This window comes from Anas platyrhynchos, chromosome Z (assembly GCF_047663525.1).
Source record: "Anas platyrhynchos isolate ZD024472 breed Pekin duck chromosome Z, IASCAAS_PekinDuck_T2T, whole genome shotgun sequence".
Classification (NCBI taxonomy): Eukaryota; Metazoa; Chordata; class Aves; order Anseriformes; family Anatidae; genus Anas; species Anas platyrhynchos.
In genome coordinates, this window is record NC_092621.1 from 31908262 (window position 1) to 31926171 (window position 17910).

The 17910-nt window shown below is 42.0% G+C and overlaps 2 protein-coding genes across 12 annotated transcripts in view; one reads left to right on the forward strand and one right to left on the reverse strand.

The window, feature by feature from the left end:
- Window positions 1–3142, reverse strand: part of PTPRD (protein tyrosine phosphatase receptor type D) — a 397236-nt gene extending 394094 nt beyond the window's left edge. For 10 of the 11 annotated variants that reach the window (XM_038171178.2, XM_038171162.2, XM_038171161.2 and 7 more), the window contains exon 1: window positions 2859–2996. The gene's annotated coding sequence lies outside the window, so the exon portion shown is untranslated. Of the gene's footprint in view, window positions 1–2858 lie in introns of all 11 variants that reach the window. The other variant, XM_072031736.1, reaches the window with a different exon arrangement.
- Window positions 2224–5322, forward strand: LOC140000715 (uncharacterized). The gene is made up of 3 exons (XM_072031377.1): window positions 2224–2594; window positions 2814–3671; window positions 4068–5322. Exons 1-3 carry the CDS (start codon window positions 2224–2226, stop codon window positions 4186–4188), a joined length of 1350 nt encoding a protein of 449 aa, XP_071887478.1. The 3' UTR covers window positions 4189–5322.
- The last annotated feature ends 12588 nt before the right edge of the window (window positions 5323–17910 follow it).

A 17910-nucleotide genomic window follows, 5' to 3' on the forward strand; every position in this document is an offset into this window, starting at 1 on the left:
TACTAATCTAATAGAAACACAAAGGCAACAAATCTGATTTTCTCAGCTTACAGAAAATATGAAATGCAAATCTAACTTTGCCCAAATTTTGCACCTTCCGAGTTGACAGTCTTCCCCAGCTGCCATAACAGTTAGGAGGGTAAGGAGGAAGGAACTATGTTGGACACCATACAGGACTGGGGTGTGGGTGATGGAGGGCAAAAATCCCCCCAAAATACACAAATTGCATGCATCTCCTGAATAACAGCACTTGTTAGTAAGGCACAAATAACCAGCAACTTTGCTTTTGATGCTAGGTATCTGTGGAAAAAACGTCTGGTGAAAGTGTTAGCATATGCCATGTACTGGTATCTGCTATATGAGAGCAGTTTATACAGGCCCCTAGTGGCTTAGCACACACAGCAGAGGATGAAGAGGGATTCCTACTCTTTGGCTTGTGCAGTTTTATTCAAATTTTATCTGCTTTATTCAAATGTAGAAAGAAAGGGCAATCTAAAAAAAAGAAAAAGAAAAAAAAAAGAAAGCTGAATCACTGACTAGATTTAAAACAGCAGGTATTTCATTCTTTTGTACAACCCCCAAGTCTGCTTTTTGCAAACCATCTTGAGCACTAAACACTGACTTACTACCTCCTATTTAGTTTGCTGACAATGCTGCTATTGACTTACATAACAGTCACAACAGAATGCCTAATTAATATTATTGTTTAGCACTCATTTTAAAGGTAGCATGACTGATGAATCTAAAAGCAAATTCTAGGACCTATTCCTGAAATCTAGGAATACTGAGATACTCTTTCCCCCTCCACACCATTCTTGATCGCTTGCTATAGCATACACAAACCATAATGAATTTCTTAGTGCCTTCTTCGAGTAGAAGTCTTCTACTTAGGTAAAGCTTTCAGTGCTTAAAGTGGATATAGAAAAGCTATACATCATTTCTGCATTGAGAGAAATCTAAATATACCCTGCCATATTATAAGTGACAAAACTAAAATTGGAAAGCTACTCCTGTAAAAAGTCTCTCATTAAATCCCTCTTCCTTTCGACGTAACACTCAGTTCCTTGAAAATCCCATGCCAGTACATTTACAGTGTTCAGCAATTTTGACTGAGTAAAATTTGACCGCTAGATATATTAAACTGACCAGTCTGCTTATTTCATACAATAAAGAAAGAGAAAGAAAGAAAGAAAGAAAGAAAGAAAGAAAGAAAGAAAGAAAGAAAGAAAGACAGACCGCATGCAACTGAAATTAAAGTACCTATCAAAAAATGGCCATCTAAAGGAAAATGCAATGACATGTGATTGTATTCAGGAAAGAGAAGAATCTTTTTTTTCTTCAGAGTTGCTCTGTTCAGTAACAAGAAATTTAGGAGCTTTGTGTGCTTCCAACCCGGCAGCAAATGATATAACTTACTATACAATTTTATACCAAGATTAGAAAGTACGAACCATTATAGCATTAAAAAGCACTAAGAGATACCAAAGAATGTAAAAAACATCTTACACATGCATTCTGCCATCTGTATCAAAATTTACAATGAACATCCCAATTACAGAAGTTGCTTGTGCCTGATCAAAAGGTATGTTGGAAGCAATTTCTGAAAGTCTAAGATGATAATCGTAACTTCCCATGTTAATTATAAGTTTAAGAAAATTTAATCTTCACGAAAAACAGCCATCCCTGCAAACAGGAAACTCCAAAGCAAAGCAGTATCTACAGACTTGTTTCAAATACAGCACGGTCTCAGGCTACGAGTGAAGGAGCATGTAAACAAAAAAACGTAACTGGTCCGTGTAAATAAACTGACCCCTTCACGTATGTCAAGACTGAGAATGCAAATATGACAAGCCCTGCAAAGAAATTGTCATCCCTCTGCCAGGCTATAACCATACATACGCATGACATAATACGCATGACAGCAGACTGAAGAAGTACCAAGGAGGAGCAGGCATTCAAAAGCCATACATGCAAGGAAAAGTGGAAACAGCTTAAAAAGGAAATAACATACTTCTGTGAGGGAGGGAGGAGGTAGAAAATACGTAAAATACGTATTTCAGTGAAAGAAAACTACTGTTTTTATTCGCCTGTCAGGGAGAGCCTGGTGAAAGGAGTGAGAAGTGCTTGCTCGCAGCAGAAGCCCTCACAGAGGGAGCTGGTAAGTTTGCTCAACAAATCCGCGAGCCCCTTCATCAAGCGCTCAGAAAACTGAGTTTCAACCCGATGTGCTCTCTTTTAACTGGTTGTGGGAGAGTAAACAAAGAAACTAAAAGCCCAACCTGTGAAAAGCTTCGCATCCCCCTGCCTCCCCGTTCCGCCGAGGCAGAGAAGGAGGATGGGGAGGAAGAGGATGGGGAGAGAGCCCTCCTCGGTCCGGTGGTCCCTAAGGGCCGCTCGCCCCACACACCCCGCTCCAGCGACAGACCCCAGCCGCGCTGCCCCCCCCAGCCACACCAACGGCCCCCTCCCCGCTGCCAACCGCCCCCCGCAAGCGATCCCTGCAAACGTAGGCTCCGATCCATCGCTCGCCCGCACGCAGCCGGCCCCCGCCCGCTCACCGCAACTCTCCCCCCGCTGCCCGAGCAGGCCGCGCTGCCGGGCTGAGACCCGCTGGGCAGAAGAGGGGAGGAGAGGGCTGGCAACCGCCGGGTGGGAGCCCCGGGGCGGTCGGGGGGAGACTTGTGTGCGAGGCACTCCGGTACCGGGCTGCACACACGCGCGCGGTCACGCACGCGCGCTCACACGCTCACACACTCACACAGCACACACAAATTCTATGCGCGCTCACGAGCGGGCCGAAAGAGGCGGTAAAGACGGAGCGGCGGCGGGGGAAAATGGGTCGGCGGCGGGGCAGTTACCTGGTCATGCTGGCTTCCCCGGTCCCAGCAGCAGCCACTGCCGCCGCCTGCCCGCTCTCCGCCGCCGCCGCCACCTCCTCCCGCTGCTCACTCTCGGCTTCGAGGCGGCCAATTTAATCCAAGCCCCGCAGCAGCCGCAGCAGCGGCAGCAGCAGCTACGAGCGGGGCCCCCGGCCGCTGCTGGCGGGCGCGGGTGTGTGTCTCTCACACTCCGGTGCCGGGGAGCGAGAGAGAGTCAACCAGAGTCCGAAAATCCAGCATCCAGCAGAGCCGCGTCCCCGCCTGCCTCCTCCTTCCAGCGCCCCCTCTCCTCCGCTCTGCTCTTCTTTCCTTCTTCTTCTTCGTGTTCTTCTCCTTCCTGCCGCGGCAGTGGCTTCTGCTGCTGCTCCCGGGCGCGCTCTCTGTTCCCGAGCCGCTGCTCTGTTTCCCCTCCTCCTCCTTCTTCTCCTCCTCCTCCTCCCTCTCTCTTCTTCTTCCTTCCCCCTTCGCTTTTTTTTTTTTTTTTCTTCCCTTCCTTTCTTTCTTCCTTCGTCTCTCTTTCAGCAGATTTTGGCTACAAATAGCAGCAAGGTCGCCCACCAGGGCTCCCCCCACTCTGCAGCCCCCCACACCCCGGGGGGAAAAAAAAAAAAAAAAAAAGTGCGGCGCAAACAAAAGCGAGGGGAGAGGGCGCGCGGCGGGCAGAAATCCCCGGAAACCTTGCCCGAGCGGCCCGGCACCAGCACTCCCTGCCTGCTCCTCTCCCCTCCGGGGGAGCAAGGGGGCGAGCGGGGCGGCGAATACGCTGCTGGAGACGGTGACTCTCTGTGTTTTGTGCGTGTTTGGGGGGGGAATGGGGGGATTTTTGTGTTTGTTTGTTTGTCGCTGCTCGTTTTTAATCCTCTTAGCCTGTGTGGATCACAGGATCTGCACGGCCCCGAGCGCTAGAAAGGGATTGCTGCCGAGCTCCCGGGGACGGAGCGGGGATACAGGCATCGCCCACCCGTGCCCGCGGGCTGGGGGCACGCGCGCCCCCGCGCCGAACACGCACACGCTGGGGGGGGGGGGGGGGGTGACGTCACCCCGCAGCGGGTCGGGGGGCGCCTCCCGCCCAGGGGCGCCAGGGCGTAGCGGAGGGTGAGCGGGGCCGGCGCCGGGCGGAGGGGCTTGGTGGTGATACCCACCACCAAACTTGGGGTGGAGCGCTCTCGACTTCTTGTCCCGATTTAGGCCCGGCCGGGGGAAGGCTGGGGGTTGCCGGATCAAGGAGAGGCGTCGAGGGGGTTGTGGCAGTGCTGTGTTTGCTCGTGCGGCCACGGGTGCGCGCGGCGGCTCCGAGTTTTCTCTCTGAGGAGGGATCATATTTCCTGCCCGGCTTGGAGGCGCCGTGGAGCTGAAAAGAAGTCCTTGCTTCCCTTGCCCTGTCCCATCACTCCCCTGTAAAGAGGGAACAGCACACAGAACACGGGTGGAAACAACAGGATTTCGATGAGAAGTCTTTCGGGAAAAAAACTCACTGCTGACACGTGGGCATCTTGAGAAGCCCAGAGCACATACCCTCCGTGCCATGGTTCCTTCTGCGCAGAAGGGGAGTGAGGTGTCAGGATGTGCTTGGTGAAAGTGCTGGTCAGCCAGTGTGGTGGCAAGAGCCCATCAGGATGGATGCCTCACAAGTCAGCAGGCAGACGGCCACCTGCGTGAAATGGCAGGTGGGTGCAGTTTTTGCGAGGCTGGTGCTTCCCATCTGGAACTTCACGCGTATTTACTGCAACCACACTTCTCAGTCCAGCTGTGGAGAAATGATGATTCCAGCCATGGTGATCCCAGCAAAGTTTGTTGCAGATCATAGCTACGTTTCTGCAGAGGAGAGGGATTTCGACACTTTCTTTCATATCATGCTATTTTACATCTGCTGTAAGGTAGGGCTGCCAACATGAAGTCTGTTTCTGACAAAATTGAAGATAAACTTTGCTCTCTCCCTATTCGATAAATCACTGTCTTCTTTTGACACTGCCAGTTACACCATGAACAATGGTCACCCGAATAATCTTACACTTAAGGGAGCACTAGTCCTTTTGAAATAGTATCTTTCAAAATGCCAAATGACTTTGTATAAAAATCACTTTGTATGAAAAAGTAAACGTGAAGCTGGATGGATGGCTTTTTATCTTGTCAGAAAGAACTGTTCAATAAAATGCTGTTTTCGACAAACAGCACCAAAACTGTAAAATAACAAAAATAAAAATGTTAGTTTATTGAAATAAATGTGGTTAAAGAAAGCAAAAATTAAATTCTCACCTTTGCTCCCTGGACTCAACTGACTGCCAGGCTGTATGTGCTTTGAAATGGCCACACTAAATAGGTATTTCAGGTTTTAATGTAATATCCCAACAGTTTTTATCAGTATACTTAGCTGTTTTAGTGCTCTTCATGCTGTGATCCTTGCGTGACATTGAAGAATGGAGCAATAAACCAATGCATTTTATATTTTTCTTGTGGTATCACAGTGTGGATGTGAGTTTGGGGACTACATTTAACTTTCTATTATCCTAGAGCCATAAGCAGGTTGTGTAGCTCTTCCTTCTGTTCAGCTAGCATCACAGTTTGGATCAGGAATGAATGGGTTTCATTTTATGTTGATGTTAAAAACAGATGCAATAAATTTGATAAATAAGATGTCCAGGTTTTGTACTGATGCTAAATAATAATAAACAAAAGAAATGAAACTGAATTTGTGAAGAGAAAAACAAACAAACAAAAAAAAACCATGGTGTATTTACTCTTGTTTAAGTGTATATCATCACTTGTTAACATCAGTATAAACTTAAGATTGTAGTGCAGTTGTACACATACATACATATATATATGTGGTTTGGTAGCACAGCTATAATGTTCCTTATTTGTTATCAGAGGAAACAGAACATGAAGAAGCATAATTCATCCATTATAAACTACTCGATGAAGTAGATGTTTTTTTCCGAAATATTTCAAAGACAGTGTTCTACACTAGTGGTCTATTTTTGCCAAGATTGCATCTGTATATTACTCTAAGGTTAGTATAGTGCTGAACTGGAAAAACATTTACACATTTTATCAACTTCAAAGTGTTTTCCGTAAAACACTGAACAATCTGTGTTTAATTACCACAAAAGTGGTAATTAAATTAGATTTGAAAGATATGAATCATTTATTTATTTGCTTATTTAAGTTGGAAGGACAAAAGGTTTTATATGTCACTTGAAATTGAGTATCACATGCTCCATAGATTTATAGAATATCCTGAGTTGGAAGGGACCCACAAGGATCATCGAGTCCAACTCTAGACCCCACAAAAGTCCCCCCATGCAAGTCTACCCAAAAATTCAGATCGTATGACTAAGAGCATAGTCTAAACTCTTGTTAAACTCCTACAGGCTTGATGCCGTGGCTACATCCCTGGGGAGCCTTTTCCAGTGTGCGACCACTGTTTTGGTGAAGAACCTCTTCCTGATATCCAGTCTGAACCTTCCCTGTCACAGCTTGACACCATTCCTGCTGGTCCTGTCACTGATCACTAAAGAGAATAGATCGATGCTTGCCTCTCCGCTCCCCCTCATGAGGAAGCTGTAGTCTGCGATGAGGTCTCCCCACAGCTTTCTCTTTTCCAGGTTGAACAGACCAAGTGACCTCAGCTGCTCCTCATATCTCTTCCCCTCTTGGCCCATCACCATCTTTGTAGCCCTTGTCTTGACACTCGCCAACAGTTTCATGTCCTTTTTGTGCTGTGGTGCCCAGAACTGCACACAGTACTCGAGTTGAGGGTGCACCAGTGCAGAGTAGAGTGGGACAATCACCTTCCTTGACTGACTAGCAACACCGTGCTTGATCCACCCCAGGATATGGTTGGCCCTCCTGGCTGCCAGGACACAGTACTGGCTCATATTCAACTTGCTATCAGACAAAACCCCCAGATCCATCTCTGTGGGGCTGCTCCCCAGTTTCTGGTCCCCCAGCCTGTATGTATAGCCAGGGTTGCCCCATCCCAGGTGCAGGACCTAGCACCTGCTCTTGTTAAACTTCATGTGGTTGGTGATTGCCTAGCTCTCCAATCTGTCCAGATTTCTCTGCAAGACCTTTTCACCCTGAACAGAGCCAACAATTCCTCCCAGTTTAGCATCTTCAGCAAATTTGCTCAAAACACCTTCTAGTCCTACATCCAAATCATTTCCGAAAACATTGAAAAGAACTGCCCCTAAAACGTAGCCCTGGGGGACCCTACTAGTGACTGGCTGCCAGCGTGATGTAATCCCGTTTTGAGACATACCCATCAATCAATTGTTCACCCATTGTATGATGTTTTAATCTAGCTGTATGCTGAACATTTTGTCCAGTAGGATCCTATGAGAAACTGTATCGGAGGCTTTACTGAAATCCAAAAATACTACATCAGCTGGCTTCCTTTGATCACCTAGATGGGTAATCTTATTTTAACAGGAAATCAAATTTGTTAAACAAAACCTACCCCTCGTGAACCCATGTTGGCTGTGACCTATGACTGCATTGTGCACTTCAATAACCACCAGGATAATATTCTCCATAATTTTAATAGGCACTGACATGAGATTGACAGGCCTATAGTTACCAGGGTCTTCTTTCTTGCTCTTTTTGAAAATTGGCACATTTGCCAGCTTCCAGTCAACTGGGACCTCTCCAGATTCCTGGCACCATTGAAAAACAATTGAGAGAATTCCTGTGGTGATGTCATCCAGCTCTCTGAGCACCCTGGGATGAATCCCATCCAGACCCATGGACCTGTATGGATCCAGGTGGAGCAGCAAATCCCGCACACGTTCAGGAGTGGCTGGGAGTTTATTGTTCCCACCGTCACTGCCCAGTGCCATCAGAGTTTTTATGAAAGTTACATTTCTGACTTATCATTCAAGGTCAGTTGTGTAAATCATGTTTTCCCTGTTCATCAGCTACTTTCATAATCCTCACTGAGGCTATGTACCGGCAGTGCAAGTTTTTTATAAAGTGTAGAACAAAAGGGAGGTTTTATCTGGATACCTATCTCAGACCATACTCTGAGTGATAGCTGCCATAATTTTTCCAGTACAGTTAAAGGACCATCTGTATTGCCTCATGTCTCAATCTCATGCTATTCACATATTAAATAGTACTCTATTAATAGTGTGCAGTACTATTTTCCTCTTGGCTTTTCTGCGTTGGATTATTGCTTGTATCCTGGTAAAAGGCATCCCACTAAGCTCCTTAGCACAGTAGGAAATTCCATTAGCAACTGGAACCAATGGACATCAGCTTACTTCACTGCAAGATCAAGAAGTGAAGGGAGTACACAACCAGAAAGGATGCTCTCTAATTGCCTCTTCCATTTTTTGCTCCATGCATTATTACAGTTATTTATGATTTATATATGACAAGCTGTAGGCTGAATTCTAACAGATGATTTGTCACAAAACTGTATTGATGCATGGCTTACAAAACAACTACAAGAAACGTTCCTGAGTTGCTACACTCGTATTTGAAAATTCTCATCAGAGAGCATTTTCTGGCCAGAGTCATGGGGAGCTCCTATTATTAAGGATAATTTAACAGTACTGGACAACTAAACACATGTTGTATATATAAAAAAAAATGTTCAGCTAATACTATTTGAATAAACACGTTTTAAATGCTGATTTAATACCTCAGCAGACATTCTCAGTACTTGTCTTTATCGTGTAAACATTTGCGATTCACATAACATAGTTTGAGACAGAGGTAGGGAGAAGAAAGTGATTTTAATTTAATTTTTTTATGATAATTTTTGCCACGTTCACTATTTTCCTACTGCCTTAATGAGATGAGGCTTTATGTATTTGCATGATCTGTCTGGCATTCCAAACAACTTCTGTATGTGCCAGCATCTTTTATCTCCATTTCAGAGAAGGATTCTCGTCTTATACCTTACAGGTTTAAAATCCTGTTCAAAATTTTCTTCTGTGGAAACTGGGGTTTGCTAGCAGAAAAGATCCACTTTACTGCCCCATCATCCCAAAAGGGAGGCAGTTAAAAGTCAGATCCTTACCCAGTCAGGATGGCTAGCCATCAAGTCGGTTTGTACACTGGTCCCGGACTCTTCATTCTGCTGGTCGCTGCCAGTTGCTACAGACCCATGCAATGAAGATAGCAGTGAGGGGAGTCTGAAAAGGGTGGTGCAACTAGGGGATGCAGCACACAAGTACAAAGGAAGCTGGAAACTTCTTGTATTAGCTTTGTGTTTCAATAATAATAATAATAATAATAATAATGGAGCAAAAGGGCTAGAAAACTAGAAATTAATCAAAGAGTACATGAAAATCTGTAGGGACTTGGAGATGATGAAGCAGGATCAGCTTTATCAGAGTGCAGTAGAGTATGCGCCACAAACTGAAAATAAACAGCAGCATATGTAGGGAAAGCTGTAAATAAGATTTGTAGATAGCGGAGACAGCTTTGTCTTCTGCTTCTAGAGTATTTAGGGTATCTCAGATGTAGTGAGAACTCTGCTAACAGTTTAAAAAGATTATACTCAGAATACAGAACACAATCTGGTGCTATTTTTCTTAAAAATTCATGCATATGTATATAATGAATGTATGCACACAGGTGCAGAAGGTCTGTGTCAAGATTTGTTTTCACTTTGAATACAGTACAGTAGATGGATTTTTTCTTTTCTTTGTTTCCTTCTGGTTTCAAAAAGCAGCCTTCATGGGAAGAAGGTACCTGTACATTTTAATGACAGCAACAGAAAACTACAACTAGAATATCATGAATATTTTCTAATACCAAAAGAGGAAACTTTGATTCAATAAAAATAATTTAAAAAAAAAAAAAGTAAAAAAAAAGACAGCTTGCCAGTTCACACCTTTTACAATGATCAGAGGTACCATACATTAATTAATGTTTGATTATTTTATGTTTGCTTTCATGATCTATGGAAATAAAATGCACCATTTTGTACCCATAGATCAGAAGTCATGGTGTTCAGAACACCACTTGGTGTTCAGTAAGTGATTGAATTCACATATTTTAAAACTCAGGAATAAGAGGAAGATTGTAATTCAATAACTGATTCACACAATTAAAAGATTTTGTTTATCTTTTATTTGACTACTGACTTCTACTTCCTAACGAGACACTATTTAGTTTAAGTAGCCTCTTTTATTTGAAAGTTTTGGAAAAATACCTTGTAGAAAACAGAATGTCTCAAAAACTAGCAACAAGATGGAAGCCTCATAAATCTGAACATTCCCTCTTGCTAAATATTAAAGAGATTCAGATCACACCATCATATACAGCAATGCTGTGCTGTCTGGCAGCAGAGCAGGGGGTAGAAGGAGGAGTAGGAGCAGTCTTTGTTTATTTCCCAACCCTGGTCCTTTTGCTTCTTGAATTTAAGATTGTTGTGGAATTAGTCTGCCCAGTCATCTGAGAGAAGGAGTGTTTCTTCATTCTTCTCATGTTAACTCCTTTCCTCTAGTAAATCAAGGGTTGTAGCACTGGAAGGAAAGTGCAAGACACAGCATATCATAGGAGCAGTGCTGCATTATGGAATGTTAAAAGAATGAGAGAACTTGAAAGAAGAATGTAAAAGAAAATTATTCTCAGCATGTCTCTTCATACAGTTACTTACAATTAATATTTTAAAGTCATTATTGCTGTGGGCCTATTAATATTTCAACAACAATATGCTAAATTTCTAGTACCAAAACAAGATATTTTTTTCTGACATATTCCCTCTTATGCACTGTCTTGGGTTTGAATCTATCTCAAGATGGCTAAGTTCAAACTTTTTCTGGTGAACCTGATCAATTCACAGATCCAGTTTAAGTCAGTTTTTCCCCCAACAAAACTCCCATTAACTTTTTAATTTCCTAAATTAACTTTAGGAAATTAACATTTAACATTTTTTAAACATTATAATTTAACATTAACAAATTTAACATTAACTTTCCCATTTCCTAAAACAAATATATATATACATACATATATATATATATATATAAAAATATATAAAATTAAATAAAATAAAATGTATGTAAATACATTTAAATGTATTTACATTTGTAAATAAAATGTAAATAAAATTGATTTGATTAGCAGTGTTTGACTAGGAAGAGTTTCAGCCCAGCTGTTAGTGGTCAAATGTCTACATTGCAAAAATGGTGTCTGATGTGATAATTATGTTCAAGTCACAGACTAACAGAACCACAGAATTGCAGGATGCTTGAGGCTGGTTGGAAGGGACATCTGGATGTCATCACCTCTGTTCCAGCAGATTCAAGAACAGGTTGCCCTAAGCATCATGTCCAACCTTTCCTTAAACACCCCCAAGGATGGTGACTCCACCACCTCCCTGGGTAACACGTTCCAATGCCTGACTACTCTTTCTGAGAAGAAACGTCTCCTAATTACCAACCTGAACGTCCCTGGGCACAACTTTTGGCCATTCCCTCTAGTCTTATCACTGGTTACCTGCAAAAAGAGGCCCAGCTTTCACAACTTCCTTTCAGGTAGGAGACTCCACAACTTCTCTGAGCAACCTGTGACAGTGCTCCATCACCCACACTTAAAGAGGGGCTTCCTGATGTTTGCATAGAACCTCTTATGTTCCAGTTTGTGCCCATTGCCTCTTGTCCTGGCATTGCACACAACTATTCCATTCCATTCCATTCCATTCCATTCCATTCCATTCCATTCCATTCCATTCCATTCCATTCCATTCCATTCCATTCCATTCAAATTCTACTCCACTCCACTCCACTCCACTCCACTCCACTCCACTCCACTCCACTCCACTCCACTCCACTCCACTCCACTCTGTTCTGTCAAGGACTTCATAGAAAATTAAATTATTTTCTCATTTCTAAACATGTTTCCTCCAGAAATAACTCTAAGGTTTTTAGTAGGTCAATCTAGATAAAACATCTTGAGGTCTTTATTTACTTTAAGTGCTATTAATCCAACATTCTTTATGAGCATTATTTTCATCTTATTTTCAACCTAAAACATAAAACATTGTGAATTCTATACATTTTGATATCAAAAAGAACATTTCTACAGTACGACTAGGACTGACCTCCATAAACTGAATTTCAATGAAACAGAAGTATGTTTTACTTATAACAACTCTGTTTATAACACCGTTATATTATTTCAGTTTATGTTTTATTCTATCCCATCCATTAATCATTGAATGCATGCCCACTGAACATTTACTCTGTTACAGAATGTAGCATACAAGTTATGAACTATCACATCCTTTTAAGGAAGACTGTATTTTGAGCAGAACAAGAGGTGTTAAAACCACATTATCCAAACAAATCTGCTCACCACACAACATTCTGTAATCATTCTCATTCTCAACAATTAAATTAAAACAGAAATTAGGATAACAAAAGTAATCTATATTTTAGCCAAAGAAGTTATTCATGAAAAAGGAATGGGAAGATTAAATCTGTTGTATTGATTCCAGATTATTAGCAAGCTAAGGTGCCAAGTCCTTTGTTTTTTAGTGTTGAAGTGCACTTTTCCACATTAAATTATCCCTGTGAGAAAAATAACATGTTAGTCACAGTTTTCAAATCAGAACACTTATTTTTCAACAAAGGAAATAACTTTTTAAAGTTCTAACGATGACAATTCCTACATGGTAAACTTCAGTGGATTTTGTTTTGTTTTGTTTTTTGTTTGTTCATTTTTTGGATGCAAATATAGTTCAATGAGCTTCATGTAATCTTTTTATATATTGTCCTGACCTAGCACAAACACGAATTGGTAAAAATCACACACAACCTAAGAATTTGCCGGTGTTTTCTTGGATGGTTCACCCGTTCACCCACTAAAATAGCAAAAATTCCTTTTACCCTGGCATAAATGACACAAATGGTGTAATAAATTTCAGCTACAGTGTTTATGGAGTGCTAAAAACATGATACTTCTTTTTAATCTCAGATAAATTCTGTATTTTCAAAATGCAGTTATGATCAAAAAATAGAAAAAAAAAAAAAAGGTATGTTTCCCTCTTCCAATTTATTTTCACTTACTTTCACTTCCCTCCTCTTGGTTTGGGCCCACAAACTCATCTTTGGTTCGTCAACAATTTTCAGATAGCTTTCTTTTCTCCTGGTGAAGTCATCAGTCTCTTTTCATTCTCTTACAAACACTGACATACAATGTCTTTCCAGACTTACCTACTTCTTATATTCTCTAATATATCCTTTCTCTTTGTCAAGTGACTATGCTTTCTTATCCTTCTGAGATATTTCCTTTCTCAAATTCCATTTTTTTCTGTTCTATTCCAAGACTCTGGTTTACCTTTCCATTTTCACACCTCCAGATTTACCTCATTCTCTAATCACCAAAACAGCTCTACCATCATCCTTACCACCTCCTGAATCCTTCCAAATTTCATCACAGAAGTACAATTGTGCTTATATGCTTAATGGGAGGTAATTTTACCTAAGCTTTTTTTTTTTTTTTTTTTTTTTGACATCATAAACAGGTCGGCACACTATCGCTCAGCACATTTACGATGCTGTAGAAAACAAAATATCATTCAGAAGTGGGAAGTACTGAGGAAGGGAGCAATTCTGAACACAGAATCTGCCTCTGCGTAATTCTCCTTGATATGGCATTCAGTGGCTAAATGGTTGTTTGCTATGTGTTGTCTCAAATCTCCCGATCTAGATCCAACTCATTTTGGTGCTACAAGGAGATACTGGTCTCAGAAGGAGATCCCATATACCTAATATTTAGAAGATATTTTTCTTCAAGAATTTCAGGAGAAGGAAAATAAGGTTCACAGAATCACAGAATTGTCTACGTTGGAAGAGACCTCAAGATCATCGAGTCCAACCTCTGACCTAAAACTAACAAGTCCTCCACTAAACCATACCAATAAGTTCAACATCTAAACGTCTTTTAAAGACCTCCAGGGATGGTGACTCCACCACTCTCCTGGGCAGCCCATTCCAATGCCTAACAACCCTCCTGGTAAAGAAGTTCTTCCTAATATCCAACCTAAAACTCCCCTGGTGCAACTTTAGCCCATTCCCCCTTGTCCTGTCACCAGGCACATGGGAGAATAGACCAACCATCACTTCGGTACAGCCTCCTTTAAGGTACCTGGAGAGAGTGATAAGGTCACCCTTGAGCCTCATCTTCTCCAGGCTGAACAAACCCAACTCCCTCAGCCGCTCCTTGTAAGACTTGTTCTCCAGACTCCTCACCAACTTCATTGCCCTTCTCTGGACCCCTTCTCGCTCGAGCACCTTGATGTCCTTCTTGTAGTGAGGGGCCCAAAACTGAACACAGTACTCAAGGTGCGGCCTCACCAGAGCTGAGTACAGGGGGACAATCACTTCCCTTGACCTGCTGGTCACACTGCTTTCTTTACAAGCCAGGATGCTTTTGGCCTTCTTGGCTACCTGAGCATATTGCTGGCTCATATTCAGCTGACTATCAACCACCACTCCCAGGTCCTTCTCTGCCAGGCAGCTTTCCAACCACTCCTCTCCCAGCCTGTAGCTCTGCTTGGGGTTGTTGTGCCCCAGGTTCAGGACCCCGCACTTGGCCTTGTTGAACCTCATACAGTTGGCTTCAGGTCATCATTCCAGCCTATCCACATCCTCCTGCCGAGCCTTCCTACCCTCAGGCAGATCGACACATGCACCTAACTTGGTGTCATCTGCAAATTTACTGAGGGTGCACTCAATCCCCTCATCCAGATCATCGATAAAGATATTAAAGAGGACTGGCCCCAGTATCGAGCCCTGGGGAATGCCACTAGTGACTGGCCTCCAACTGGATTTGATTCCATTCACCACAACTCTTTGGGCCTGTCTATCCAGCCAGTTTCTAACCCAACAAAGCATACACCAGTCCAAGCCATGAGCAGCCACGTTCTTGAGGAGAATGCTGTGGGAGACGGTGTCAAAAGCCTTGCTGAAGTCAAGGTAGACCACATCCACAGCCTTTCCCTCATCCACCCAGCACATCACTTTGTCAGAGAAGGAGATGAGGTTCATCAAGCAGGACCTGCCTTTCTTAAACCGATGCTGAGTGGGCCTGATCACGTGGCTGCCCTGCAAGTGCCATGTGATGACGCTCAAGAGGATCTGCTCCATGAGCTTCCCTGGCACTGAGGTCAAACTGACAGGCCTATAGTTCCCTGGGTCTACCCTCTGGCCCTTCTTGTAGATGGGTGTCACGTTTGCTAGCCGCTAGTTGACTGGGACCTTCCCTGATAGCCAGGACTGTTTATAAATGATGGAAAGCAGCTTGGTCAGCTCCTCCGCCAGTTCTCTCAGTATCCTCAGGTGGATCCCATCTGGCCCCATCTACTTTCATACCTTCAAGAAAGCCCCATCGACATCATAGAAAGTCCTAATAAGCCCCATCCAAGAAAGCCCTAAGAAGCCCCATCGGCTTGTGTACATTTATCTTATCTGTTTCTGATCACAATAAATAGATCAGAGATATAACATCATATTGAAGGCTATTAGAAACGGTAGTAGAAGGTATAAGCTATACTATCAGAAAAAGTAGTGGTCTTGGGATCAAGATGTTGATCTTATTATCACTAGTGTTACTGACTCCTCTTTTCATGTATAAAACGGGGTATAAATTCTAATATTTACATTATTCTCTGTAAATAACAAGCCATCTCAGGGCATATATACAGGCTTGACCCTGCTGACTGTATACTGAGTGGCAGCTGATTTTGAGGATTCACATGAGCAGAGACAATTTGAAAGGTGCAGCTTTCAAATCTTTTTTTTCTGTAATCTTTTTTTCTTTGCATGCTGACACTCAAGGTGGCAAAATTCAGTGAAGATAGTGGTGATGGAGATGTTTTCCTGAAACTACACTCATAGCATACCCAACAATATACTGAGTATCATCAGCAGGATCTGAAACAGTAAAGTTTGCTGCAAGAAGGTACGTCATCATCTCATTCACTCACACAATTTCTTGAGCTTTGTCTTTTAATCTGTTCCTTTCCCCAGCCACCAAGCCCTCCACCCCTTCTCTAAGGGACTTTCAAAAAAACAGAAACCAAGCTTGTGATGTGGTAGAGTACTTTTAGTTAGTTAGTACTTTTAATACTTTGTACTTTTATTTTTATAAAAATAGTTTAATTATAAATAGTTTTATTAGTAGTTAGTACTTTAATGTGGTGTTTATTTGTTTGTTAAAAAAAAAAAAAAAGAGATTGTGTTTGTACACAGGACAAGAATTCCTCTCTATTTCCTCTCTATCTCTAATCCTCTCTATTTTCTGTACACAGGAAAGTCACAGATTTTTGAGAATTATTTTGTGTATGGTTTCACTAAGAAGCAATCTGGAGAAAATGAATATTTTATTTGCAGCAAAAATGAAACTGTAACTTAAATGATTTTGTTTCAATGAAGATTATTATTTTTCTTGGTAACTCCTCAAACACCAGGAAGGGAGAACTAAGAGAGTGCTCTTGTGTGTTTGCAACATTCTGTCTTTACAAAGACAGAAAAAAAGAAAGGAAAAAATGTTTTTAGCTATTTCTACCAGTCTCATGCTTTCAAACATCAAATATTCTACTGCCTCATCATCACAGTTTAAATTACCAGAGCAAGTAAATGCTATTGGAGTTTCTCTTCCATTTATTGATACCAGGATGCTGTTCATCATAGCCTAGTAAATATTCTGATGTCTTAGCGTTACTAAGTAGAAAAATAATACACGTCTTCTGCAGAACCCTCCTCCCCTTCCTCCTTCCTACTCCTATAGATACATGTGACGTAATGACCAGAGATATAACAAACAGTAATGACTGATTGATTTATGATTGATCATTTAATTTTAGATAAGAAGGAAGCAATAACTAGAACTATTGCCACAAAGGGAAATTTCAAATATTGTTTGCCTTTACTACAATTGTATGACTCAGTAAGTCACTGAGTAAGGAAACTTGTCTATGATCCTGCTATGTATTTTTCAGTGTTGTTAGACAAATTTGTCTGACTTGTGAGGATGCTTTACTTTTTTTTTTCACCTTGTATTTGATTTATCTTTAAACACACATTTGTCTGTGCCTAGTTTACGTAATGATTCAGGCTGGTCTATATCAATGACCTGTGCTTTTCTTTATTTACTGCTTGGAGAAATTCATTTCCAAGTGGGACTGCAAGACAGAAAGCTTCCACTAATGTTAAGAGAGGGCTCTTGAGAGCTGACATCCTAAGCTACAATATTATTCGTGTAGTTAGCAAAAATATACACTTAAATAAAGAGCTGAGCATACATTCTTGTACTTCTCTATGCAATTGCCTGTACACAGCATAACTCTAAGCATACTTTTAGCATTTGCACTGCATTCAGTGAGGTGAGTCTTTTTTTTTTAATGATGCATTTGGATAAGCATTTAAGCATTTGCAGGAGCAGAGAAATAAAAAGTGTAGTTACATTTCCCTCTAAAAGCTTATCTGGTCTGCTGAAAATATTTTAAAGGCCCTATGACAAATATATGTCAACATAAGAGACGAATATATTCCAAAGACATTCTGACAAACTGCTGTTACCAAGTGGAAAGCATTTAAAGAAATACTAGGAGATGTATATCAAAGCTCAGTCCTATAACCTTAGGAATTTCCACCCCTCATTTTTTACATGAGATCTCCTCTTTCCACTAATAGTAATAGTAGTAGTAGTAGTAATAGTAATGATAATGATAATAATAAATAATGTGTACAAAAGTGATACACAGTGCAATTGCTCACCACCCACTGACTGATGCCCAGACTATCCCCAAGGATCTTGTCCCCCCACCCTGGCCAGCCACCCCATATAATTATTCTGCATGACATCAGGTGGTATGGAATACCCCTTTGGCCAGTTCGGGTCAGCTGTCTTAGGTCTGTTCCCTTCCAGCTCCTGCTGCACCCTCAACCTGCCCACTGGTAGGACAGAACAAGAAGCTGGAAAGTCCTCATCTTAGAGTTAGCATTGCTCTTTGACAATTAAAACAGTGTGTTATCAACATTATGCTCATCCTAAATCCAAAACACAGCAC